The sequence below is a fragment of the Macaca nemestrina genome, chromosome 7, assembly GCF_043159975.1.
Source record: "Macaca nemestrina isolate mMacNem1 chromosome 7, mMacNem.hap1, whole genome shotgun sequence".
Classification (NCBI taxonomy): domain Eukaryota; kingdom Metazoa; phylum Chordata; class Mammalia; order Primates; family Cercopithecidae; genus Macaca; species Macaca nemestrina.
In genome coordinates, this window is record NC_092131.1 from 74,247,227 (window position 1) to 74,274,801 (window position 27,575).

Below are 27,575 nucleotides of genomic sequence, written 5' to 3' on the forward strand. Positions count from 1 at the left end.
TCAGTGGCTTGAACTGGGTCAAACAGCAGAGGAATGGGGTAAATAAGGAAAGACACCAGGTAAAGGTAGAACAAGACCACTGCTTAATAAATATATTTGTTTTTGGGGTTATTATTTTGCTCAAAAGTCTATGAGATGACCAGCCCAGAATGTGGCAGTTAATTCCATTTACATTTTCAGTGTGGGATCCAGGTTTTCAAGTTTATTATGTGATTTTATGCAAAACAATATGCAAATCCAGCGCATTCTAAAAATTCAGTCTGTTCTCCAGCCGCTCCCCTGGTCACAAACAACTAAGGTTGGCGCCGGTCTCTTTGGGATCCTTCGCGGAGGGGCAGAGCAGGCGGGGGTGACGGGCCGAGGGGCGGGGGAAGGGGCGGTCTGGGAGGCGGTCCCGGGGCGGGGCCCGTGACGCGCGGACTCGGCCGGCTTAAGGGCCGGACCTCAGCGTCTCCCGGAGTCTGGCCGCAGTCGCGGCAGTGGTGGCTTCCTATCTCCAAAAGGCGCCCTCCGACTCCTGGCGCCGCGCTGCTCGCCGGGCCAGTCCGGAAACAGGTCGTGGAGCCCCGCACCACTCCCGCTGGTTCCAGAACGCGGATCCCTTCTTCTGAGAGTTGCGAGCAACTTTCCCTTGTCCCCGGCGCTGCAGCGGCTCGGGGACCGTGGCAGCCGCAGGTTTCTGAACCCTGGGCCACTCTCCCCGTGCCTCGGCTTCGCGCTCGTGTAGATCGTTCCCTGTCTGGTTGCACGCTGGGGATCCCGGACCTCGATTCTGCGGGCGAGATGCCCCTGGGACACATCATGAGGCTGGACCTGGAGAAAATTGCCCTGGAGTACATCGTGCCCTGTCTGCACGAGGTGGGCTTCTGCTACCTGGACAACTTCCTGGGCGAGGTGGTGGGCGACTGCGTCCTGGAGCGCGTCAAGCAGCTGCACTGCACAGGGGCCCTGCGGGACGGCCAGCTGGCGGGGCCGCGCGCCGGCGTCTCCAAGCGACACCTGCGGGGAGACCAGATCACGTGGATCGGGGGCAACGAGGAGGGCTGCGAGGCCATCAGCTTCCTCTTGTCCCTCATCGACAGGCTGGTCCTTTACTGCGGGAGCCGGCTGGGCAACTACTACGTCAAGGAGAGGTCTAAGGTAGGAAGCGCTCGGCGCCCTGCCGCAGCTGCCCCCGCGGGGACGGGAGGCACTCGGAGTCCGTTGTCTGTCGCCTTCCCAGGGCTGCAAGCGAACTTTGTTTTTTAACCAAGAAGTCAGCCTGGTTTGTCTCTACTTGCTGCTTCACCCCACCCCTCGCCCCAGCTCCTCTAAGCGAAAGTCTACGTTAAGGGGCTCAGGTGAATCATGATGATGACCTTCTGTTGACTTTGAAATATTGGCTCTTGTGGGTGACAAAAGCCAGACAAGCTGTGGCTTTGGTCCGCTTTTAAGACAAGAGGTTCTCAAAGATCCAAAGGAGGGAAAGGGTATTAGAAACACTGTGTATCATCTGAGACACACGTGTCCTTATGATCTTAAATACCTACTTTAAGGCCACCTAATACTGCCCTTCATTGTGGTCAGAAGAGATTTCTACAAAAGCACTCAGAATTCTGGAGGCAGTTGTGATTTTGCCATGTGGCAGTTGGTTTGTGGAGTTGGGCAGGTGTGAAAGGGTAAAACTCTACTCCTGAATGCTGCTTCTGCCCTCTGGGACCCAGCACATTGTTAGACCATCTTCTTGACCGAAAATTCTCTCCTGGTGCTTAGCCCTACACCACCACCTTCCTTTTCCTAACTATCAATTGACAACAAAGTCCACTCAAAACAACCAGTTAAGTGCTCACGAGAGAGTAGTCAAGCACCTCCGGAAAGAAACAGTGTTTTTGTTCACATAGCAGGAAGTGACTCCCTGGGTGGTAATTTATCTTGGAAACACAGGTAGATTGGCAGGAAAACGGGAACATGTAGGTACCGCGATGTTGGTGCATGTACATTACTTTGGGATAGGCTTTCTCAGTCTTTCCTCAAATGATAGTTGAGCCAGTTTTCCAGTGGCAATTCTGAGTGCCTTGCGCTTGTCTTACGGTGTGGTCAAGGGACATTCAGAACTATGGAAAACTTTTACTGAAACAGCGAAGCAGAGTATACCATGGCATGAGAGGTACCACTCTCTGACACCTATGTACCACTCTTTGACAATAAATATAGTATTTCTCAAATCAGTCTCAAGACTGATCCTGTCTCAAAACAGACCATTGTTCTCTCCTTTCTCTAGTACACGGAGAGGAACGCTCTGAATAAAGGCTAAGTGGTGAGAATTGGAAACGTGTGGGAGTGAAGGGGTGGAGATGGATGAGTGCAGTGGGGAGTCATAGTTTGTTGTACAACTTCCAAGCCAAGAGGCCATGAATAGAGTATCTGAAAGCATCGTTATTAGTGCACCCAAGTAAAGTAAATCTTAGAAGATCCTGCTTTCTAAATTTTACTTTGGGGAAAAAAATTATGTTAGCGGAACTCTGTAGAAGATTGATGTTAAAGTGTTTCTTCACTCTTCTTCCATTGTGTTGGTGGTGGACTAGTCATTTGTCTTTGACTAGTTTGGTTTTTGCATTAAATGACCTTGCTGTCTTCTGTGGTGGGGGTTGGGGGGGGAGGGGAAGGGTCAGCTTCAGTGTTGCTGAGGTGCTGGTAGTTTTACCTGAAGAGCAGAGGGGCTTCTTATCGGGTTTTTGAATGTCTCTTGTAAACTCAGGTGTTAGGAATTTTTCTTCACCATTCTAGGAGCTGAATTTGCTCTGAGGGACGTCAGAATTAATTGGTATAGAAAGAGGCCACTGACATTGAAAGTTAAATATTTTTATTTAGCTTTGACTTAATGGATAGGGATAGGATTTCAGACTAGAATTTAACTCAAGTGGAATGAAAAACACTGTGTAAGGGTAAGGGAAAGATCTTGTAGATATGATTAATCAATTTTAGGTTATCTTTTGGGTGGAATGAAAAACTTTTCAGGTGACCCTGTCAGAAGGTGATCATGAGTTGAAAAAATTTACCCTGTCCCACCCCCAGATTTCTAGGTTTACTTTGGCTGGTTTGTCACAAAACTCCCTGCCCTTTAGATAAATCACCTTTCGATTGGAATATTCCCTGGCCAATTAGAACCAAATGCAAACCAGGCTTGAGCAAACAATTAGTGTAGCTAAATGTTTTTTAAGTGTGCTTTGCTTGTATACAGAAGTCTCCTTAGTGATGTCTTGTGGTCTTGGGTTTCTTGTTTGAAGTTCATTATTAAAGTCATCATAGAAACACTTTCCGTTTCTACATGATTTATTTTGGTTTCACCTTAATTTATTCCTTCTTTTTCTTCACTCACTTTTTATCCCTCAACTGAGCTCCTTATTTTGTGCTGCTTTCCAGAGCAGTGACAGAGACTCAGTTTACTGGTGCATCCTTCACACATGTTTTCAAGAAAAACTAAAGTTTTAAATTTATTTATTATTATTATTTTTTGAGACAGAGTCTTGCTCTGTCCCAAGGATGTTGTGCAGTGGCGTGATCTCGGCTCACCGCAACCTCCGCCTCCTGGGTTCAAGCGATTCTCCTGCCTCAGCCTCCCGCATAGCTGCGACTACAGGAAGGCCACCACACCCAGCTAGTTTTTGTATTTTTAGTAGAGATGGGGTTTCACCATGTTGGTCAGGCTGGTCTCGATCTCTTGACCTCATGATCTGCCCGCCTCAGCCTCCCAAAGTTCTGGGATTACAGGTGTGAGCCACTGTGCTTGGTCCTTAACTTTATTTTTAACTTTTAATTAAGGTTATTTTCAAACAAACATAAATATAAGAGGCTAATAAGCCCCCATCACCCAATTTCAACAATTGCCAATATGTACATTTATTTTAGAACAATTGTTTTTTAGCTACTTAAAATTTCTTGAGGTTTTGCTTATTCATACACTTACCTAAATTTGGGTTTTTTTTTTTTTTTTTGGTTCTTTGCTGGACTTTGAAAGGTCATTGGATAATATAATATTGTCCTTTATCTCAATGAAGCAATAGCAAAGGCATTGGGAGTAAAACAGAAAGACGCACTGGACCTAAAATTGAAGTTGTGGAAGAATATAGAAAGAAATATTAGATGGTTCCGCTTCCTGCCAAGAAAGTGGTTAATGGTCAGAATTTATGTACCTCGTCTTTGCTGGAGAAAATTCCAAGGGTGTTGAAGACCCCTTGGGAAGTGGTTGCTGTAATGTACAGCAGTATGGCGCCCCCTAACTTCACGCATGATCATTGCTTTCAGGCTAGCAATGGATTTATCTGCTACTCCCTTTTGGAGATTTTAGACCATATCCAAGATAAATATTGGTCATATTTTGCTCCTTTTTCTTTGGCTGCCTAGATCTTGAAAAATGGCTGTTTTGCAGAGAATGTATAATTTTTAGAACCAAAAGTCCTTCTGCTTCAAACAGTTCACTGTAGACTCACTAGTTAGTGACACTAATAATAAGAACTACCTTTTATTGAGCAGTTTGTATTGTCTGGCACTGTGCTAAGCACTTTACAGATGCTATCTTGCTTAATCTTCAGAAACACAGTCTTAAACACATTGAGTGATTAAATACGTTGCCCAAAGTTTCAAAGTCAGTGGTAAGAAACAGTTTAAGTGGGGGCTACCAGCTTAGGCTCAGTGTTACTAACCTTGTGGCTTTAGGCAAGTTGCTTGGTTTACACCAGGTGTAAAATGAGGGGAAATAATGCCTTAAAGCTGCTGGGGGAAGAAGCATTCAATAAGATGATGTATATGAAATTTTTAGCAGCATTCTGAGCCTTCATCAGTGTTTTAAGTCTCCAGAGGGGAAATTTGGGATCCTAACCTAGATTTGTCTAAATCCAGAGGCTGTGTTCTTTCCTTTTATTCTCTCCTACTTCTGACTTTTCATTTATTCAGCAAATGTTTATGGAGTGTTCACCCTGTGTGGGGTACTGTGCAGGGTGATGGTGCAATGATGAAGGAATTTATACTTTCGTATACTTCGAATTGTAGGATCATCTCATTCACACTTGACTAATTCTCAGGCTTAAGAAAACCCTCAAACATTGAAGTGGGTCAGTTGAGTACATCTGAAGAGAAAATGGAGTACTGTGCTGATGTTTTCCTACTGTTATTTTTATTTATTTTTTGAGACAGAGTTTTGCTCCTGTTGCACATGTTGGAGTCCAATGGTGCAATCTTGGCCCACCGTAACCTCCGCCTCCCAGGTTCAAGTGATTCTCCTGCCTCAGCCTCCTGAGTAGCTGGGATTACAGGCGTGTACCACTACGCCCGGCTAATTTTGTATTTTTAGTAGAGATGGGGTTTCACCATGTTGGTCAGGCTGTTCTCTAACTCCCGACCTCAGGTGATCCGCCCGCCTTGGTGCCTCCCAACATGCTGGGATTACAGGTGTGAGCCACCGCGCCCTGCCCCTACTGTTATTTTTAGGAAAACATTTATTAATAGGGTTTGTTTGTAGGATTCCTGACCAGACTAGCTCTGGAAGATGACATTGTAAGGACTGCATTGTGAACAGACAGATTGGTCCTCCCCTGGAAACAATAAAGAGGAATGATGAAACAGCAAAACATTTATGAATAAAAGAAGATGTGTTGCAAGGTGGTGTGTTTATTCCTTGCTGTTGAGCAATAACAGTTTTGGCCCACCCTTCTCATGGGAGGTCAGGAATATACATTATTTAATGGAGCTTATCATGGTTGCAAGCTACTTTAAGGGAAAAATGAGATACTGTACTATGAAGTGATCTCTCAGGACCCAAGTGCAAGAAATGCAGCCAGGGTTCTCACAAGCTTAGAGGTATGAACTAGGAACCAGAAAGTCCTTAACATCCAGGACAGCTGGTGTGTTCTTTTCTCAGGAGCCTCATGACCTCCATCTTTGCTTCCCTGCTTTTGCTCTTCATTTCTTCCCCTCTTTTCAATCCAGCTTTTGCTGACCTCCCATGCACATGGGCTCAAGATGGCTGCCCCACAATGGCCACCTCAGCCTTTAGTTCCAGATGAGCAGAGACTTGAGTAACATTCCCGAATCCCTATTTTCATTGCCTGGGAGCAAGTCTGATCGTCTCACCTTGGCTCAAGGGACCTATCAGCCGTAGTCAGGCACGGTGGGAGGCATGTGGAAACCATGTGTCACAAAGATGGTTGCCAGGGCCCATGAGAGTTAGAGTTTTTAAAGCACAGAGTTGGAGAGCTGGATACCATAAATGGTATCTCTGCAATTAGAATCTTAAAAATCTATCTGTGAATAAGGTATTTTGGGGAGAAGGAGTGTTGAGTTTGAAGCTCTGGATCATCTTTCTGTAAGGATGTAAGGGATTCCTATAAAAGCTTTTGTATTAAAAATAACTTAGCTCCTGGAGGAAGGAAATTACTCCACAGTAATTTACAGAATACAGCCCCAGTGACAGTGAAACGAGTCTCTCCAATGGGCAAGTTTTCATGGGGTTTTTTGTCTACTTTGTGAATGACAATTGGAAACAAAGAAGGCAGGGGGGTGTGTGTGTTTAATTTGTAATTTCTTTTGCTCAATTTTGGGCCACTGGCCACTTCACTATAACCTTATCTGCTTCAGTGAAGTGGATAATCAGGGCTATCGATTTAATTCATTCCCAGATGACTCAGTGCTGTGCACTGCGGGAGACCTGTCCGTGGATGGGGGAAGGGAGGTGCCGAGTGATTATAAAACTACCTGAAGAACTAAGCTGAGAGTTGAGTGTAGGGTGCAGTGGTTGTCACCAACTCTTTCTCTTTTTCTGGTTAGAAAGTGCACGTTTACACTCATTAGTCATTGTTTTTCTTTGGGTTTTCTCCAATTTCCCTGTTAACTTAAAATGAAGCCACCAGAACAAGTGATCAAAACTATACAAGACGTTAATAATATGGGTTTTTAGGGCTAGAGAGATATTAGAAATCACATCTATCCAATGTCTCAGTCATTCAGCAGTTGTTTTCATATTTGGAGAGATGATATCTCGAGCAGGTCCTTGGGAAGGGATGGGTAAAAGGTACTTTAATAGAGAAGGGGTGGCCCGGTGTGGTGGCTCATGCCTGTAATCCCAGCACTTTGGGAGATCAAGGCGGGCAGATCACAAGGTCAGGAGTTCCAGACCAGCCTGACCAACGTGGTGAAACCCCATTTCAACTAAAAATACAAAAACTAGCCAGGCATGGTGGTTTGTGCCTGTAATCTCAGCTACTCAGGAGACTGAGGCAGGAGAAGTGCTTGAACCCGGGAGGTGGAGCTTGCAGTGAGCCAAGATTGCACCACTGCACTCCAGACTCTGTGACAGAGCGAGACTCTGTCTCAAAAAAAAAAAAATAATAATAATAATAATTAAAAAAAAAATAGAGAAGGGGCTACACTGGCTGGGGTTGGTCCATGAGTCAGATAGACTGGGCCCAGGGTCAGTAGGTTAATTCAGTGGCATCACCATTTTATTTGGGAATTTTAAATATAATTCTGACTGCAAATCGATAAACACCCTTAGGTGGAGTTTATGCAAGCCTGTCTCTGCATTAGGCTTTGGAGTATCATGAATTATTTCCCTTTCTAACCTTTCTGCTTCAGCTCAAGCAAAACTGGTAAAATTTTTCCTGATTCCTGAATCTGGCTGGAAAAACTTGTAACTTCATAAGTAACAAACAGCCCTCCATTTTATGACCCTATCCCAAGAACACACCATGTGTGAAAGACTTCTCTGAGGAAGCTTAAAGGTCAGGGTGCAGTTCTACCCAACCTCTGATGAGCAGAGTTTAAGCACCCCCAGCATCTTGTGTATTCCAGGATAAAGCTGGGAAGGTTGCTCACCTGCGGGCCACGTTTGGTTTGGCAAGGCCTCTGCTTTTGACCCAACTTTGCAGCCGTAGGTAAATTAAATTACATTTTGATCTGTGCCCACTGAAGACCAAGGAGTAGCTTGCAGGTTACCATTATGGAGAAGGTTATTAATTTTTTGTTAATTATTGCGGCAACAGACTCGACAATTCCTTGGTAGCAGCACTTTGTAGCTGTTAACTAATATTGCTCTAAGAAACGGGTGTCGCTTTTCTCTAGTGTTTGTCAAATGCACATGTTCTGACAGTAATGATAGTTCAGATGTATTTTGCTGGGCATCTGCCAGGGGTGCCCAGCGGGTAGCTGAATCCAGAGGCACTGGAATTGTAAATACAACAGACAAATCATTTTATGATGCCAGACTAAGGAGTTCAGCTTTGGCAGATTGCCAGGAGCCGTTGATTTGGCTCAGATTCAGTGCTATGTGTCTGTTTGCCAAGCAAGATTAGTTGTCTTGGTTAATTATACATAGAATTTGTACCCCCTTTCTCTCGATTATTTCCATCTTAAACCAGTATGACACTTGCTTTAATTTTGCATCTTGTTTCGATATTGATTTGTGAGTGAGTTTCTGTCCCTGTTTTTGGTGAGTCTGTAGTGACTACATGTTTTCCTGCCCCGGTCCCAACACAATCCCAGCCTTACAGGCCCTGGGTTTGCTGGTGTATAATGCAGGCTTTCAGATCTTGTATTGGATTCATTTGGTACCTTGTTACTTAGTGTTCTCCGTGTTCAGTACAGTGTCAATACCGCCTTATTAGATCAAGCTAATTTTTGATTCTTTAGAAGGTACAATGATTCTCAAGTTCTGGAGTACATGTGCCTATCTCATATTAAACATTATTTTTTCTTTCCAAAATGAGGCCAAAATACTTACTGTTGCTATACAAAAATAATTCCAGAATACAAAGAATCAAATAATATGATAGTAACCTCAATTCTTTGTCAGTGGGAAGAAGACAAAATGAAAAACTCAATTCCAGGTGCCAGTAACATCTCTTTTTTATTCTAATATGAGAACCTGAAGTTGTTTTGAAGTTGTCAGGATAATTGCATTTGAGCATTGCTTGGAAGCTGTAAGGATATACTGTTTGGGACAGTTTGTACATCTTAAGGAGCTTGCTGTGTGTTCTCCGGACACTGAGAACAAAGATTCAGCCCATGCCCTCACTCTAGCTTCCCTCTCATTTCTACTCATCTATCTGGTCATACCTGAGGGACCATCATTCAGAAATCTCAATGCCACCCACATGACTGATGAGTCCTTTTTTTGGGAAGGAAAATGACTTCTTTAATGTTCATATTGTTTTGCAGGTTAAATTGAATGACTGGAGTGGAATAAATAAAACCCCTTTTACTTATTTTTATAGAGATGGGATTTTGCCATGTTGCCCAGGCCTCCCAAAGTGCTGAAACTACAGGGGTGAGCCACCAGGCCAGGCCAACAAAACCCCTTTTAAACACAAAATATTGAAGACTCAGGCAAGAACATACAGTATTGCTCGTGAAGGGCCTATTGTGCTTGTTTTGTTTAGTTTTGCTTTTTAGGTTCACTACAGAACCTCAAGTTGTCTTTTTTTTTAAACTAAATTTTCATCCCTTTCTTAGTAGAAAAATCCTTGAGTGGGGAATTTTTTTAAAAGTAACTTGCTGTAACCATAAATCACTTGCCATTGGTTCTTGTTCTCCCTGTAATCCATTTTATGTACTTTAGCTAGAGTGTAGTAGTCCCAAACCCAATTCTAATCATGCAGTCTCCGTGCTTAAAACAAAATAATCCAAAAATCCAATCATGTTCTTTCTTCATTATCTACTGTACAACACTGTAAAGACTATAAACTTAGCCAGCGTTGACAGCCCTCTATATCTGACCACATCTGACCTTTCTACACTTACTTTCCCACCACTGCCTTCCTTTCCTCCCAGTCCCTGAAATGCCAGAAACTAACTTGCCAGGCATAATGAGCTTCCCCATTGTCTCCCACTCATCAAAAATCCATCTCTACCGCCTTCTAGTACCTGTTCCCTGAAGTCTTCCCTTCTGCTCCCCAGAACTCTGGTGGCTCAATCCAGGCTGCCCAGTTCCTGGGTTTGTTGGGCTGTTTATGCTGCCCACCATGTGCTCAGAAATTCCTTGAATGCAGAGACTGTTACGCTTTGTATCTACTTTTAGTGCCTAGAACAGTCCCTTATACTTCATAGGTGCTTGTTGGCTTAATTTCATCTTCAAAAGGAACTTTGATTTTGATGGATATTTGAGTGTTAAAAAAAAAGCTAGAATTTTTTTGGGGGGGTGGGGGGAAATGATGGGGGAAGATGGGTGGCTGCAGCTCGGTCTCTAATTTGATGCCTAAGTATTTAAATATTTTATTAGAGTGACATGTTATGTGAGACCATCTCAAAGGAGGACCTTAGCTTTGTTAAGTTTTTTTTCCCTCCGTTTCAAAATCCTAGGCTTCACCCTAGAAATACCTGAGTCACACCTGGATCCTGGCAGCTCATACCTACAGGTCTGGCTCAGAGATGCCAGGGCCATGAGGCTTAGGGCCCCAGGTTCTGGTCCTAGCTCAGCCCCTGGCAAGTTTCATGGTCTTCCATTTCTACTTCTTTATGGTTGAGTTAGATATTTGTTTTCATTTTTGAACTTAAATTTGGTCAGCACCTACCACTTGACACTAGGATGGACACTTCAGATTTTATTTCATCTTCCTATGGTCTTGGGCAAGTCAGTTCTCTGAGCCCATTTTCATCATCTATGACATAGGCACAATAATACTGTATGTCTACCTCTAGGATTATAAGGCATTAAAATTGAGATGACATTTCCATTTGAGAAGGAAAATAGTTGCTTTCAGTGCCTCTTATTTGATTCCTGGAGAGAGTAGACTCGCACCAACATTCAACCCCAGCGCTGATATGACAGTAATCCTCAGAGGCAGAGGCCCACACAAAACAGCAATGCTAGAAAGTTACAATTGGAAAGTTTCCTGCCAGCTTCAGGAATGACACTGCAAAGCTGGTGCCAGAAACTGCCAGAGTCATTCTCCTCATTACTGCTCTACCCACCCACTTTCAGCTCCCCAAATTAATTAGTGCAGTTGACTAATTCCTCTTTACCTTTATCATTTAGGGTGAGGCACTGCACAAAAACTCTTGACTTTGCCATATACGGCCGTTGTTCTCTGTGGTCCCTGGATAAGAAGCATCACCATTATCTGGAAACATGCAGCAAAGTCAAATGCTTCAGCTTCTCCCCAAACCTCCTGAGTTGGAAATTCACACGTTCTCCAGCTGATCTCATACATGCTAAAGTTTGAGAACCATTGAGTAAAGTTAATGCATTAAGAAGAGATTAGATAGGGACGGTGGCGTATCTTCCTACAGTTTCCTTGTTAACAAGAAAGTCAGACGTTAGTTGATCAGACTTTAGATTATTTATTGCTAAAACTAAAAAACCAAAAAACAGATTTTTAGTTCACTTGGGAAATCTTTGAGAAAAATCTACGTGTTGAAACACACACATTTATAGCCTATTATTTGTACCAATATATTTAATTTTCCAGAACTAGAATTGAAGCAAATTTTGGAACCAATTCCCTCCTGTTACGGTGAACGGAGGTGAATGTCTGGCCTTTGGCAAGACAACTGCATTTGAGACCCATGTGGGCCCTGCAGGGGCTACAGAGAGTTTTTGGTGGGCTTGAGGTTGACCTGCACTGGGAATAACCAAAGCAAAGACAAGACAACTTGTACAAGTGTCAATTTTCTTGGCCTCTTGCCTTTGTTAAAATTCCCCCTTTGGACCTTTGAGTTTACAGACGGAATACCAAGCATACTCTTTTAAAAAATATTCTTGCAATTTTTTGTATTTTGTGATTTTTCTGTCACTCCGGAAGGGTGATAGGCAAGGATGAGGTAGATGGAGTCAAATATTTCAAGTAGAACCAAAGATCTTAGTTCCCTCAAAAATGAGGTGGGGGTGAATTTGCCAATGTTAGACATTAGATAAACTGAGTTGGTAAAGCATGACTTAAGACCTCGCACTCTTCAGCCAGACCGACTGGGTTCAAAAAGGCAACTTACCCAAGCTGTCTGTGCCTCCATTTCCTCATCTGTAAAATGGAGATAATGTTCCTACCTCCTGCAGTTGTTAGGAAGTGTGAAGGAGGGTCCGATCTGTGAAGCACACAGAACAGTGTCGGGCACATAGTAAACTCTATACAAATGTTTGTTTAGTAAATAAATATAGCCACTGAATTTCATGAGTTCTAATCTACGCTGACTTGCTGTGTGTCATTTTTTTCATTCAGCAGATCTGTTTTTCCAAGTGCCGAAATGCATATGTAGGTTTCTCCTGTTTTAAGATGATTGTTTCAAGGCATTTTTCATGATGTTTTGATTGGTAACTTCATTTTTTGGTACATTATCCATTAATAAAGTCTTGTCTTACCAATTATTTTGAGTTATGGATTCTTTAAGTATTTTAGGATTAAGTTCAGATGAAAATTTCAAATACTCCATTCTCTGATGGGCCTGCAGTCACAAGTATTCCTTGTCTCTGTTATGCTCAAAGCCTTTAGAGAGCCATAGGTGATGTTTTATTGTTCTGATAAGGCTGTTTTCTCATATCAAAGGAAGTTGAATATTATGTTTCTCTAAAGAAATAACCTGTGATAACTTTTAGGTCCATAGGGTAACTTCTAGGGTTAATGACTTCAACCAAGGACTTGTGAGCGGTGTGACTCAGGGCACACACTGCTGCTCACCTTCCCAGTAACCAGGAAATTAAACAAGGTATGTGCAAAATGCCACCCGGCTACATGAATTCTCAGGAAACAGCAGCTGTTAATATTTGGGGAAAGGCATCAGAAAGGAAATGGTTAAATGCGTCTCGATGTCCTTATCCCTGGGCTGGACTGACCTTTGCTGATTTTATAATTGTGAGGAAGCCTGGTTGAAAACATTTCTCTGGTGACTGGGGTAGCGATGGGGGAGGGGGATGGTTCCCAATGTCCGTTCCCAGCTTAGGCTGCCTGGCGGTGTGCTCGGGTGTGGGCTGGCTGCCACCCTCACGCAGCGCACGTAGCCCTGTCACTCAGCCATCACCCTGCTGGCTTAGAGCCAGTCCTCCACGGGAAGGGCGGCCTGCCCAAACCCAAACACCCTGTATTAATATGGCGATGTCGCCGGGCCTGTTTACTGTGCCTAATTGCATGGGCTCTGGCTGAATCCCCTCCAAGGAGAAGAATTAACCACAATGCAGAAAGGAATGACAATAGTCTCTTAAATTCCTGGTCTCTGAGCCTTTCAGTGGCTTCTTGGGGGAGGGTGATTCACTCAGAAGGTCGTGCATGAAGTGCGAGATCTCCTGGAATAGAATCTTGATCCAGCACAGTTCAACTTTAGAGGCCTTTGAACCCCCTGGACTTTTGTGCAGACTTCTATGTGTGCATGCATATTTCTTACATCCTTTTAGTGTAAGAATCTCAAAGGGCTATTGTGCCTGGTAGAACGATCATCACTGACCCAGGAGAACTAGATGGATGCTTCCAGTCTCTGGGTAGTTAATGATCCTGAAGCTAGGACCAAGTTCATCTGAGGACAGGTTTTAAAGTGAAGATGGTAAATTGTCTGCTATTCAGGCACGGTGCTCTCACCTGACCAGGAGGGCGTGGGCAGACCCACTTCACTAAAGCAACCAAGAGTCGGTTATTACTTCTTATTTTTTATTTTCAGAAGTTCTGAAGTTTATACAGTATTAGAAAATTCAGGTGTAGGTGTATGATGACTGTTGTTCTACCTTGGGAGGGAGGTCATGTGTAGTGTTCTGGGTAAGTAGGTTCTGCGAGAGGAATTATTTTTAGTGTGGATTTAGGACAAATGAGGAAGGCAGAAGTAGTCTGCATTGTGGAAATAGAGTAGTAAAAAATATTTTCATGAATAATTTGGGGTATATTGAAAGGATTACCTACCTGACAGGGATTTGTCTGGTATTCTGAATCTTCCAAATAGTCTGGTGAGATGGTGAAGCTTTGGGAAGGTGCACATGGTGGCTGGACATGGCTTGCGTTATGGCCCACCAAAAGTGTATTTTCTCTTTCCCCCTCATTTCGTTAAATCAGTCTGTAACTAGAGGCACTGGAAGTCAGGAAATAGAATAGCTAGGCTTGCTCTTAACCAACAACAAAGATAACCAGCAAGATGCCAAGATAACTGATGACAGTTTACACAAAATTTCCTACCTTTCTAAGAGCTCACGTTAGCTACAACTATTTTCTTCATGCCTGTCTAGGTGAAGTTTGAATGCATAAAAATTCTAAAGCACTTTTAATACTTACTAGTTAGCACTGCTTCATCATCACATTGAGACCTTTTTTGTCCAATTCTGTATAAAGGATAAATCCAACTGGCAGCAAATGTGAACTTTGTGTCAGTGACATTTTCTTAAAACTTGGAGAAAGCTTTGCATAGTTGCCATCGTCTTGTAAAGAGGCCCTGCGAACATTGTTCTGTAGGAATTTAATTTATTTGACAAGAGTAGATCCCACAAAATGTCCTTGAAGATCACATATCCCTGGACAAGGGAGATGATAGAAGGCTAAAGTAGTAATTCCAGTTTGCTCTTCATGTCCTCCAGATTTAAGTGGCAAATAATTTTTTGAGTTCTTTTCTCTTACTGCTTGTCAGAGCCAAGTGGAAAATAATGGAATTGGACATTTTGGCTTAATTTGTCTTTAGATTTTTTTTTTTTTTTAAATAAAACTTGTAAAGAGCATGTCTCTTTCAGGTTTTTTTTTCTCACTCCAGCCTTTCCTCCAGTATGCCTGCATATAGCAGTTTGAATACCTAAAGGGTTTTTCGGTTTTTCTTTCTTTTTAAATAGGAGAATTTCAGTTTTAGAGCTGTCACTAGCACATATAGTGCCTTTGTTCCAGTTACTAATCCCCTTTCTTCTCCCTCAGATGAATTACCAAATGGGGCCCCTACTGCAGCAGGGTGCCTTGATGAAGGCAGGACCTAAAGTATGTGATCATGGGGCTGCCCTGCTCACTGGCTGCAGTCAAGGTGTGTGTTAAAATATGTGCTGAACATAAACCCCCCAGAAAAATAGCCCTGGAAGTGCAGCCTTTAGCTCCTCTACCCACAGCTGACTAAAAACATTGGCAAGTTTGTCACCTAGGCTGTTTCACCCGAATATAAATGAGACCCATTTCTGGCCAGAAACCTCAGCTATCGCATTCTACATTGTGATGAGTTGCTTGGCTGTTTTACCAAGCAAAAGAAGGTGCATGGTCTCATGTATTTCTTCCCAACTCTTATTTATTTATTTATTTACTTATTTATATTTTTTGAGACAGAGTCTCGCTCTGTCACCCAGGCAGGAGTGCAGTGGTGCGATCTCGGCTCACTGCAACCTCCGCCTCCCAGGTCCAAGTGATTCTCCTGCCTCAGCCTCCTGAGTAGCTGGGATTACAGGTGCGCCCCACCATGCCCGGCTAATTTTTGTATTTTTAGTAGAGACAGGGTTTCACCATGTTGGTCAGGCTGGTCTTGAACTCCTGACATTGTGATCCACACACCTTGGCCTCCCAAAGTGCAGGGATTACTGCGCCCAGCCCCCAACTCTTTACACATCTAGTTGTCTGTGTCGTCGTACCTTATGGTGAAGAAGGGAAGGATCCTGGGTCTCTGTTGCTCTGTACTGGGTGGACATGGGGGAAGGACTTGATGGAGCGAGGTATGAGGATGCAATTGGAATGTGGATGGCATTAAGGATGAGGCATTGTCTTTGGACAGGATGTGTTTGAGTCGGGTGGAGACAGATGGGGAAGGTGCCCACTCAGCAGCTGTCTCCAAGTAGCTTCACTTCTTGGAAGGCCTCACACAGTGATCTCAAAATATAGCCTGATATATATATATATGTATATGTATTTATATATGTGTATATATTTTATATGTATGTATTTATAGCCCTGATTAAAAAGTTGGGATCAACAACATTCAGGAGAGTTTACATAAAAATCTGATCACCTGCTACTCTCATAAAATCGGAAGATTTGTGCTCTTTGAAAGTAACAGCAAGTCCCCTCAGTGTAGGTGGCATAACACACACTCCAGAGTTCTGACTCATGTAGACCTGATTGGCTTCAATCATTTGTTACTGGCAAACATCAAAAGCTATTTTAGTTTGCCAGTCCTGGATTCAAAACTACAAAACACTTAAGTAGAATTGGATCTCTGAAGAAGAGACATTCTACAGCTTCAGTTGAGGGGAAGACAAACATAACACATCATCTTTAAAAATAGCTAACATTTATTAAGCACTTTGTGTGCCAGGCCATGCACTAAGCATTTTGCGTGGATTATCTCCTTGAGTCTTCATAAACCCATTTCACAGATGAACAAACCAAGGTGTAAATAAGTTAAATGCAGATTTTCCCGTACTTAGGTTGCATTTTATTTAAAGTACGCTTTGCTCGAGACCCTGCTTACTTCGAAATGAATCCTCACAGAGGTTGGCTGGTATTTCTGCTTGGCAGCTAGAGGGGATCTAGTATTTGTCAGCAGATCAGAATACTAGTTTAAAGCTCCTTCAACCACATAGTTTGTTTTTTTTTTTTTTAACCACATAGTTTTGAAATCATGCTATTCTCAACAAATCTCAAACAATGGATTTTCATTTATTGCAAATTTTGCAAATAAAATGAGATGTAATTAATACTTTAATTTGGTAGGTTAAATTTTGTATAAAATGCCACTTTATTATAACTTGTTCAAGATTGAGTCATACTAGCGAATCTGTCTCACATCATGAGCAATTTAAAATACATTTCTATGAAAATACATGTTGTAACTATTAGTAGAGAAGTGGTAAGTCTAACCGCAGGGTGGGTGTACCCCCTTCTCACCTGTGGGTCTGAAAAAATGATCGGCATTGCTGAGTGGATGGTGGAGGTCATTGATGCTGAGTTTTTGAAGTGGCTTTTATATGCAGTCAAGCTGCGGTTGATGGCATTCAGGAGCATTCTGTTTAGGCATTGGAATGGAAATCCTGGACTTTTATTTTTCAACTTTACCTTTGGACTTGATGAGATAGGTGTTTTTTGTTTGTTTGTTTGTTTTGTTTTGTTTTTAATGAAGTCAGCTTACTGGTAACTCTTACCAGAACCAGTTTTCTTTTCCACCTGTGGCATTTGGGGACCACATTTTTATACTGGGTTTTGACTGTTATGGTTCTATATATCTGTGTATATATTCAAAGAATACATACACATTTCTTGTCTGGACATGGCTGCATACGTGTCTAGAGCACATATTCTGGTCTAGAGCCAGCCTGGGCCTGCCTGATTCACCTCTCCACTCATTTCTTATTGCTACAGAGCTAAGGGGAGGCCTCTGGGAATGGGGATGGTGGGAGGTGGGGTGGGTACACTGTATAATGTCAGTGGACGGAACGGTAAATGTGTAGGGGGACACGTGGATTTAGCAGCATATCCAAGAATAGAACTATAGGACTATACTGTATTGGCTGCTGGAGATGACACTAAAGTGTTAAACTTCTGTAAATTTCAAATATTAATCTAGTCAGGAAGTTTTAGAAAATAAAAAAGCCTGTACTAAAGTAGGCATCCTCTTGACATGTGTCAGTTTATTGCTTGGCATGTTTGTTATATGATCATTAAATTGTTCTGGCCCGTTCTTTTAACAATACAGCATTGAAGACTTCTCTTCTGTTAAACACTAAATCCCTTCCCCGGCTTGATGAGGTTTAGATAGCAACTCAGTTGGACGGATCTGCTTCCGGAGTTTGTTACTGCCCCGTGCACAAATTGGCACAGAAGTGAATGGCTAGTTATTGAAGTCAGGCTAGCTTCTTGGTGCATCCTTAGCCTCATGGTTTTAGACCCTGTCAAAGACGAGCAAATAGTTGGGAATGTGCCCAAGCAAAGACCCATCTCCTATGGCACTCATCCAGAAAACACACTGATAAAATTGGCCGAATGTAGCCTCAACTGGCCCACTGATGCTTGAAATGATTTCCTTCCATTGTTTCCAACTTGATGCATGTGGTTTCTGGAACCAGGAGAGAGGGTGAATATTCACTCTGGCCAGAAAAATTATCTCTGTTCCTCCCTCTTAAGCAGACAGATACTTTGCTGACATGTAGGGGTTTTGTCCTAATAGTAAGTCCTCTGGAATTGGCTGTTTGTCTCTGTGTGTTTTATAGATGCAGCATTTAGTAGAGGGTGTATTTTGTGAGTTTGTATCCATCTTTTTTTTTTCCCCCAATATTTTAATCTGAGCTGAGTTCTGAGGCAGAGAAACACTCCTTAATGACCTGAAGAACGATGTTGCTTTTTCAAGGGTTGATGCTTAGATCAAGTCTTAGATCTTCTTGGGCCTTTGACAGATGTGTAACCCAATCCCCTCTTTATAGGAAAGAGACAGCCTGGGATCACAGTTAGTTGCAGAGTGAACTATGGTAGGCATCCAGACCACTGACCTTTTCCTTAGAGAAGAGCTGTTTCAGCATATAAGATTATAGCATTAATGTCGTACTTTTTCTTTTCAGACACACTCAGTGGGGGGAGCGTGAGATAATAGTGAATCCAGCCTGTAATTGTTTGTGGCTTAAGCGACTTTCATTATTGGCTCTGTGGTGGCTCTTATAATCCTAATAGCTGCTTCCAGGGGTGGGTAATTCTTTAGTCATCATAGGCGACTTTATTTATCTCTTCTTCTCTTGCTAGGCCCTTCAATTCTGTTTGCTACCAATCACCCTTCCTCAAGCCATGCTTTGCTTAGTGGTACCTTCATTTGTTAAACCTTTATTGCTGATGTTGCCTCACAGTTTCACCTTCTGAAAGATGCTCAAGCTAACAGCCTAACTTGAGCTCTAAGGATGACATTGCATTGACATTTTCATGTTCAAAGGCAGGATATGGGGATTGTTTGCTGCATGAGGATTTGAAGTTTGAGAGAGATGGTGATTTAAGATTTAAAATTGTTGTGAAGTCAAGTTACTATTCAGCCTTATTGTCGATCTGGTATGCACGATCTAGTATGCAAGGTGTGTGATGCCTAGTTCCATGTCATAGGAGCAGTAGTTTCATGCTACTATTGAGAGTGACTCAGCAGCCACGTTCAAGTTGATTCATTGAACCACTAGCCCATTAGCTTGGGGCTGTACTCAAATGGTCATTTTACCCATGAAGCAATGCTGCCATTTATCAGGAAATCTATGGACTGGATCCTTACATGTATGTTTGAAGATAGGTCTTTTAAAATGACAGAAATAGCTATTGATCTTGGTAAAACGTGAATTTACTCTTTAGAGAAAGAGCCATTCACTAGTTCATTGATTTATTTATCACATTTTAGATGGATACCTTCTATATGTCAGGCACTGTCCTAGGTGCTAAGAATACATCAGTGAGTAGAATAGGAAAAAAATTCCCTGTTCTCATCTTATGTTGTTGGTTCCAATATTTTCCTTGCACCTACTGCATCCCTATGAAAAATATTGTTAAAACATGGCAGTATCCTGTGAAGAAAAGAACTGGCTTTCTATACTTTGCCTTCTTCCCTCTCCCCACTCTCTGTTACAGTTTTTCCCGTGGAACAATTAGAGGTTTGTTTTCTCTAATAGTAATTTTCAGTAGGATTTTTGGTATGGCTTTCTACTTTATTCCTCCACCTGATTGATACAGGTAGCAGTTAGACAAAGAGAGCTTCAGATTATCACCTGACTTGATAATTATTAGGAAGAAGACATGCATTAAGAAACACATATTAAGATACATGCATGGCTTTTTTCCTGAAAGGAATCTCCCTGTATTGTCTTTGTTAACAAGTTAGGGCGTGGCTTCCTATTGATCTTCCTCTGTTCCTTCTATCCTAAGCATTTTATTGAGTAAGCCTGACCTTTTCCTCCTTTGATGATTGGTTCTGTCACTTTGTGTATGCAAGTACCTTTAGCCATTGTTCTGAAACAGTGTGAGTGATTCAGGGGCACTTGCTAAACAGTCATAATCCTTAAGCTCCACACCTAGTGACTCTGATTTTGTAGGTCTAGCATGGGAAACTAGAAACTGCTTTTCCAAAAACGAGTATTGAAGAAAGGCAGGGCATCCAAATAGGTTATGCAAATAGGGCATGTAGTTAGGTTACTTTAAGAAAGACTGTGTAAAATGTTCTAGAACTTTGGGAATATTGTTGAACTACTTTCTACTGGACAGAGCCATAGTATGACCTGGCCATTACTCTTATGCACAGAAGGGTCCAAATTTATGTACCATACATGAAATTAAGAAGCCAGCAACTACCTGTAAATGTCACATAGCACCCAAGGAGACTGTGTTACTTATCTGCTCACCAGTGGGAGGAGAAGATTGTCTGTCTCAGCTTTGTTAACCAGCTTTCTTGGGATTTCTCCATAGGCAATGGTGGCTTGCTATCCGGGAAATGGAACAGGTTATGTTCGCCATGTGGACAACCCCAACGGTGATGGTCGCTGCATCACCTGCATCTACTATCTGAACAAGAATTGGGATGCCAAGGTACTCTTGAATAATGGGAGTAGAGTGTGGGGTTAAAAACTATAGGAAAATGATTCAGATAACTTAGAGGAGAGTTTATATTGGGTTCATAGTTGCCCTATCTCCCACTGATGAAACATTTCTATTTCCACTTCATAACCTCCTGCGACAGTGGAATTAGTACTAAAGTTGTTAAGAAGAAAATAATGAAGTTAATTTGGAGGGGGATAGGTAGGGTGATTATTAACCCTACCTCTGAGAAGGGTGGTTGATGAAGAGAAGGTAATTTGATATTAGAATTAATGATTAATTTTTTTCAGTTTAAATCAGAGTTGCTCTGACTCTCAATGCAGAATAAGATGTACACTTTTCCCTCCCAGAAGCAGCATTGGGAAAGTTCCACAAAAATAGAACTGTAGGATATAAAACCATCCCCAAGAGAGATTTCCCACACAGTCCTCTCCCTCAGGGTGATATGTCTCATTGATCGCTGCTTGCCATGGCTTACTATGGTTTGTGAATGCCAAAGGCTTTGTGGCTTATTTTTGTATTATAGAACTTATAGATAGATGGAGATATGAAGCCTGGTTCCATGCTCACAGACATTTGTGTGGACTCTGTATGCTTTCCGAAAGTTAAGAATGATTTAGGAGTCTGGGAAGTCAGATAACTTTTCAAGCTTATTTGGCTTTTGAACCTTCTGCATCTCCATTTCCTGTTCATTAGGCAAATACTGGCTGTCATAAAGCAATAATATTTTATCCAAAGTCAGAAAAACGAAACTTGGGAAACCATCGAATCAGTGAAAAGGCCTATCTCTTCTCCCTGTTTGGTAACATCTCTGGAATACATTGGTAACATGACTGGAGTACATCCATTAGGTCTTCTTTAAAATCTTGAGAAGTGCTAATAGAGACAAGAGAATAAAGTTATCAGATTGGTAATGACAAATTGGAAGGTCTGCAATCATTCAACAAATATTTGAGTTCCTGCTAGTGTCAGTCATTGTATTATGAAGAAACATTGATGTGTGAGGCCTGAACTCTACACTGAATAATGTTATTCTAGTAGGATGAAATAGGTTGACATGTAAAAGAAAAAGTAATTCAAGGAAAACAGTGATATATGTCATAAAAGGTGCAGATTAGGTGGTCTGAGAGTTCAAAAAAAAGAGCATGTAACTTCCAACTAACGAGGTCAGATAGGAATTAAGGGAGTTCAGAAGAGCAGTAAATTCTAATTGAAGGGGAAGTTACATGTGATGATTTTCTTAGAAAGTTGTTAATGGTTAGATGGAACCATGTGAAATTGCTGGGTATTTTTTTTAAAGTCAAAAACACTCAAATATTAGCAAATCTGTATGATTCAATCTAATAGTACTCTATTTTACGTCCATGGGCTTTATGACTGTGGGGGGTGGTGGGAATGCTTTTTTTGGTTTAAGGTGAATAAGGAGGTATCTCTAGCCAAGTTTGGTATAAAATTTGGTACAAAGTGGCCAGGCGTGGTGGCTCATGCCTATAATCCCAGCACTTCAGGAGGCCCAGGTGGGTGGATGACCTGAGGTCGGGGGTTCGAGACCAGCCTGACCAACATGGGGGAAACCCCATCTCTACTAAAAATACAGAATTAGCTGGGCATAGTGGCACATGCCTGTAATCCCAGCTACTCAGGAGGCTGAGGCAAGAGAATTGCTTGAACCAGGGAGGTGGAGGTTGCAGTGAAACGAGATCATGCCATTGCACTCCAGCCTGGGCAACAAGAGTGAAACTCCATCTCAAAAAAAAAAAAAAAAAATTTGTACAAAGTATGAGGTTGAAGTAAAAATCTGGGGTACCATGCATTTGGAGTGGTGGTTAGCAGATGGCATGTTTCTAAATGGGGCTGAAATATGGTTGTCGATAAACTACATGAGAGGTAAGAAGTAATCCCCCTTCTTTGTGTCTTTAAGCTACATGGTGGGATCCTGCGGATATTTCCAGAGGGGAAATCATTCATAGCAGATGTGGAGCCCATTTTTGACAGACTCCTGTTCTTCTGGTCAGATCGCAGGAACCCACACGAAGTGCAGCCTTCTTACGCAACCAGGTAATAGCCGGAGCCATGATTCCTCTTCCGGAGTTCGTTGTATAAACCCTAGTTCCAGGGAACTCTCTAAACGTGTCCTGTGCATGTGGGGGATTGATCACACCCCATAGCTGATAGCGAACTTGTTTGGAGTCTACAAAAATTAAAGGGGAAGCTTTGCATTCTTTAGCATACCAAAGCTAACCTCAGTTTGAAAGTACTATTAACAAGTTGTTTTCTATTAGGTGAGCATATTGGATTCCAATTTCTCAAGAGTATTTTTCTCTTCTCTCCGTTCCTCCTTTCTCTTACCTCTCTTTCCCTTTTTTAAAAAAACCTACTGTTGAACTATGCCTAGAGAATGTTGGCTGTCACATATCAGGAATTCTGTCTGGTTACTTTGGATGAGTTTACAAGCCACTAGTTGCAAGCAGAGAAAGAACCTTGAGAAAAGAAAGAGTAATTTGTTTTGACTTTCTCTTTTTGTCTATTCCTTGGTTTGAAATTGGCTTGGGCTTGCTGTATCCATGGTCCAACAGTTGAATGTTTTATTAATCTTTTCTTTATGTGCACATGAAGATTCTCAGAGTAGCTGAGCACCTTAGTATTGTTTAGGACCAATTTAGACAATCTTGATAAAAATCTTCATTCTCAATTGTGCTTCTTATTTACCTTTGTCTGTGTCTAAAGCAATAAACCAGGCAGCATTGGAGGGCTACGGAGTGCAGCTTATACTGACACTAGCATTCAGGGGCAGGAGGAGAGAGTTTTGATAGGATGATGATTAAACCCTGACAAGCCTAATTAAATTAAGATCACATGTGTCCTCCCGAAATCACACAGCTTAGCCCTAAACCCAGTTACATATTAACTGCCACATTGGAATGTCTTCTAGATGAGCAGGGAACGAATTCTACCACTGAAGTCAGCTTTTGTGTTTTATGGGGTATGTGACTAAACCCTGTTGTTTGTGGCAGAAGCCTTTGGTTATTCCCCAGTATCATGATGACTGGCCTTACAGGGAAAACATTAGCAAATTTGATGAGAAGCCCTTGAAAAAGACTCAAGTGCTGTAGAAATTTCAGTAGCTAACAATCATTACAAAATGAAACTTTTAGAAAAACCAAGTATGAAATGGCTCCCATTATAGTCTATCCAATGAATGGGATAAAGCAAATTAGTGGGGGGATGCAGTAGAAAGCTCTGGGGCATTATTATTATTCAATTGCAATTTTGCCTCAATGTCCAAAACTAAAGAAAGCAAGCCAAGAGTTTTAAACATACTGTGATTTACATAAGTCGTTTTTCAAAGCTTCACTCAAATGTCATCTCTCCTCTATGTTCTCGCTACCAACTTGGGTCTCCCAGTCTTTAGCAGAATGACTCCCTTCTAGTCCTTTCTGTAGAGACCATGTTTACCTGTTACATTATTGCAAAATCACCTGTCTCCCCTACTTTGAGCCTGAGATCACAGAGGAAGATCTGATCACAGGGTCATTTGAATTCCTAATGCCCAAGAAAAATTCTGGCACATACCTGGAATTCCTTATGCATTTTATTGCACTGAAATAGAATTAAAACCAGAGAAGTTAATTTTAAATTAAAATCAGGGTAGACAGGCCGGGCACAGTGGATCACACATGTAATTCCAGCACTTTGGCAGGCCGAGGCGGGCAGGTCAAGAGATCAAGACCATCCTGGTCAACATGGTGAAACTCCATCTCTACTAAAAATACAAAAATTAGCTGGATGTTGTAGCGTGCACCTGTAGTCCCAGCTACTTGGGAGGCTGAGGTAGGAGAATCGCTTGAACCTGGGAAGCGGAGGTTGCAGTGAGCTGAGATCGTGCCTCTGCCTGGCAACAGAGTAAGACTCCATCTCAAAAAAAATAAAAAAATAAAAAAATAAAAAAAATTGGCTGGACGCAACGGCTCACGTCCGTAATCCCAGCACTTTGGGAGGCCGAGGCAGGTGGATCACAAGGTCAGGAGATCAAGACCATCCTGGCTAACATGGTGAAACCCCGTCTCTACTAAAAATATAAAAAATTAGCCGGGCGTGGTAGTGGCCGCTTGTAGTCCCAGCTACTCGGGAGGCTGAGGCAGGAGAACCTGGGAGGCAGAGCTTGGAGTGAGCCAAGATTGCGCCACTGCACTCCAGCATGGGCGACAGAGCGAGGCTCCATCTCAAAAAAAAAAAAAATAAATAAAATAAAAAAATAAAAAAAATTAGAGTAGACTTACAATAATATGGAAAACTTTAAAAGTTTTAATGTGAGATTTATAGGACATTTGTGTTTTTAGTAGTAGTATTAAACCTCTTTCCTTATATCTGCTTATCTTTCACAGATATGCTATGACTGTCTGGTACTTTGATGCTGAAGAAAGGGCAGAAGCCAAAAAGAAATTCAGGAATTTAACTAGTATGTATTTGATAATTTTCTGTGACTTTTGATCAAGTTAATCCTTGACTTTTATTCAATTTTATATATTTTTAAACATGCTCTGTTCAATCTGTTACAGCCTAACTTTATATATAATGACATCTTGATGGGTTTTATCCTGAAACCTTGGCCTCAGGGCTCTTAGAAAAATCAGAAACAATGCAAGGGGCTTCCCCTGAGAATGCCCACTGAATGTATGATGGTTTATGATACATGGGAAATAGTTAACTTTTTCTTATTAGTGTTAACCAGTCAAATGTAACATTAAATTTTGCCCATGATTTTTGGCATATTGCAAAGGAAATGTAATGGAACCCAGTTATGATGGCAAAATTTATTATATTGGGTGAGACTGTGACTCTCAGTATAACAGCAGGGCCCATGTAATATAAACTGAATATAACATATTCCTATCCCATATAGCTCATATAACTATTCCTAATATAACATATTCCTATCCCATATAACTCATATAACTATATAAACTCATATAACTATTCCTATCCCATCCAACCAGTATTAGAAGGCAGCATTTCCCAAAATATGTTGCATTAAAACACAAATCCTGCCAAGTTGGTAAATTCCTGGTCCCAGAAATGTGGGAAATGTTGCATACTGTATGCCTGTCTTAAAGAGTCACAGTGCTCACTAGCATATTAAATTAAGGCTCTAAGAGATCCTGCGGTAAGGACACATATATAATATTGCCTAGCCCATAGCCCATTTGGACTGTATACCTCTCAAATACCAAAGTGGTCTCCAAATTGCACCCAGGATATCTGTTTGTTTTCTCTTCCAGATGGCCTCCACTGCTTAACTCTGATATGTGAGTGAGGCCACATGTCATACAACTTATGCTCAACACATTAGCCCAAGAGGCCAATGCTGGATGTAAACCCAAAGTTCCTTCACAATCTGTGAGGCATATGGGAAAGATCCCATTGCAAAGTCAAGAGAGGATCCTTTTGCAGAGCTCTATTAGGAGGCTTATATAAGATGGGAAGTGTTTACTGGAGGCTTTTTGGTGACATCTGTGACATAAAACTCATCAGAGCTGACTCCATACCCTCTTTATTCTCCTTTCTATCCCCAACCCAGGGAAAACTGAATCTGCCCTCACTGAAGACTGACCGTGCTCTGAAATCCGCTGGCCTTGTTCATTTTAGTAATGGTTCCTGAATTCTCTTAAATTCTTTGAGATCCAAAGATGGCCTCTTCAGTGACAACAATCTCCCTGCTACTTCTTGCATCCTTCACATCCCTGTCTTGTGTGTGGTACTTCATGTTTTCTTGCCAAGACTGTTGATCTTCAGATATTCTTTGCCAGATGAACTCATTTGCTAACTCCAGAAATTCCTGCAGACTTCCTACTCGGCCAGCGGTTGAACTGATAGATTCGGTAATACTGACTGTCAAGAGAAGAGCCTAGGAGCATAGCGAGGGAATGAACCTTACTTGCACTTTATGTATACTTCCTGATTTGAAAGGAGGAGGTTTGTAAAGAAAAAAATGGAGGGGGTAGATGCCACAGAGAGGCATCATGGAAGTCTTAACAGCAGGAAACAGAAATCTGTGTCATCTGAACAATTTCCAGATGTTCTTAATCCAGGGCTGTTGGGCTTTCTGGAGAATTATCACAACCTAATGACATTAATACCTCTAGAAAGGGCTGCTGTCAGAGTGAACAATTTATAAGTGTCCCATGGGGCAGACACTCCTTTTTTCCCAGTCGTGCAACCTGGATTTTCTGCCTCAGCCCCATTTTGCTGAAAATAATGACTTTCTGAATAAAGATGGCAACACAATTTTTTCTCCATTTTCAGTTCTTAGAAAAACTAAAAAACTAGATATTAGTTGTTTTGGTTGCTTTGTTGGAATGGAATTTGAATTTAAATCAAAGGAAAAATATCTCCCTGGTAGTTTTGTGTTAACCTCTGATAACTGTGGAAAGAGCTAGGTCTACTGATATACAATAAACATGTGTGCATCTTGAACAATTTGAGAGGGGAGGTGGAGTTGGAAATGTGGGTGTTCCTGTTTTGTTTTTTTTTTTTTCAGTTTTCCTTTTTAATGAGCTCACCCTTTAACACAATAAAAAACAGGGTGCTGTATTTTAAAAAAGGAAATGGAAATAAAAAAAATCTCAAAGCTATTTGAGTTCTTGTCTGTCCCTAGCAGCCTTTCTTCGCCCACTTGGCTCTCCAGATCCGCTGTGGTTGGCAGTATGGCCAGAATCATGGAATTTGCTAGAACTGTGGAAGCTTCTACTCCTGCAGTAAGCACAGATCGCATTGCCTCAATAACTCGGTATTGAGCACGTATTTTACAAAAGCTACTTTTCTTAGTTTTCAGTACTACTTTCATGTTTTAAAAATCCCTTTAATTTCTTGCTTGAAAATCCCATGAACATTAAAGAGCCAGAAATATTTTCCTTTGTTATGTACGGATATATATATATAGTCTTCCAAGATAGAAGTTTACTTTTTCCTCTTCTGGTTTTGGAAAATTTCCAGATAAGATATGTCACCATTCATTCTCATGACTGCTGTATTTTGTTGTATGGTAATAGTTACCACCTTCTAAATCACTACGTAATTTACTTATTTATTATGTTTATTGTCTTGTATCCTTTCTCTAGAGTGTAAGCACAA

At 41.7% G+C, this 27,575-nt stretch overlaps 1 protein-coding gene across 1 annotated transcript; it reads left to right on the plus strand.

Annotated features, from left to right (window-relative positions):
* The first annotated feature begins 451 nt into the window (after positions 1-451).
* LOC105477953 (egl-9 family hypoxia inducible factor 3) lies at positions 452-27,076 on the plus strand. Its single transcript, XM_011734863.2, has 5 exons — positions 452-1,140; positions 20,316-20,435; positions 22,366-22,502; positions 24,830-24,903; positions 26,023-27,076. The coding sequence occupies exons 1-5, from the start codon at positions 784-786 to the stop codon at positions 26,052-26,054; spliced, it is 720 nt and encodes a 239-aa protein (XP_011733165.1). The 5' UTR covers positions 452-783; the 3' UTR covers positions 26,055-27,076.
* Positions 27,077-27,575: the final 499 nt, after the last annotated feature.

Bases quoted from the DNA above. Each gene is read 5' to 3' on its own strand.
- LOC105477953 (XM_011734863.2), top strand. From the start codon at position 784: ATGCCCCTGGGACACATCATGAGGCTGGACCTGGAGAAAATTGCCCTG. The intron at 1,141-20,315 runs GTAGGAAGCGCT...ATTTCTCCATAG, and splicing joins ACGTCAAGGAGAGGTCTAAG to GCAATGGTGGCTTGCTATCC. The intron at 24,904-26,022 runs GTATGTATTTGA...TCCCCAACCCAG, and splicing joins GAAATTCAGGAATTTAACTA to GGAAAACTGAATCTGCCCTC.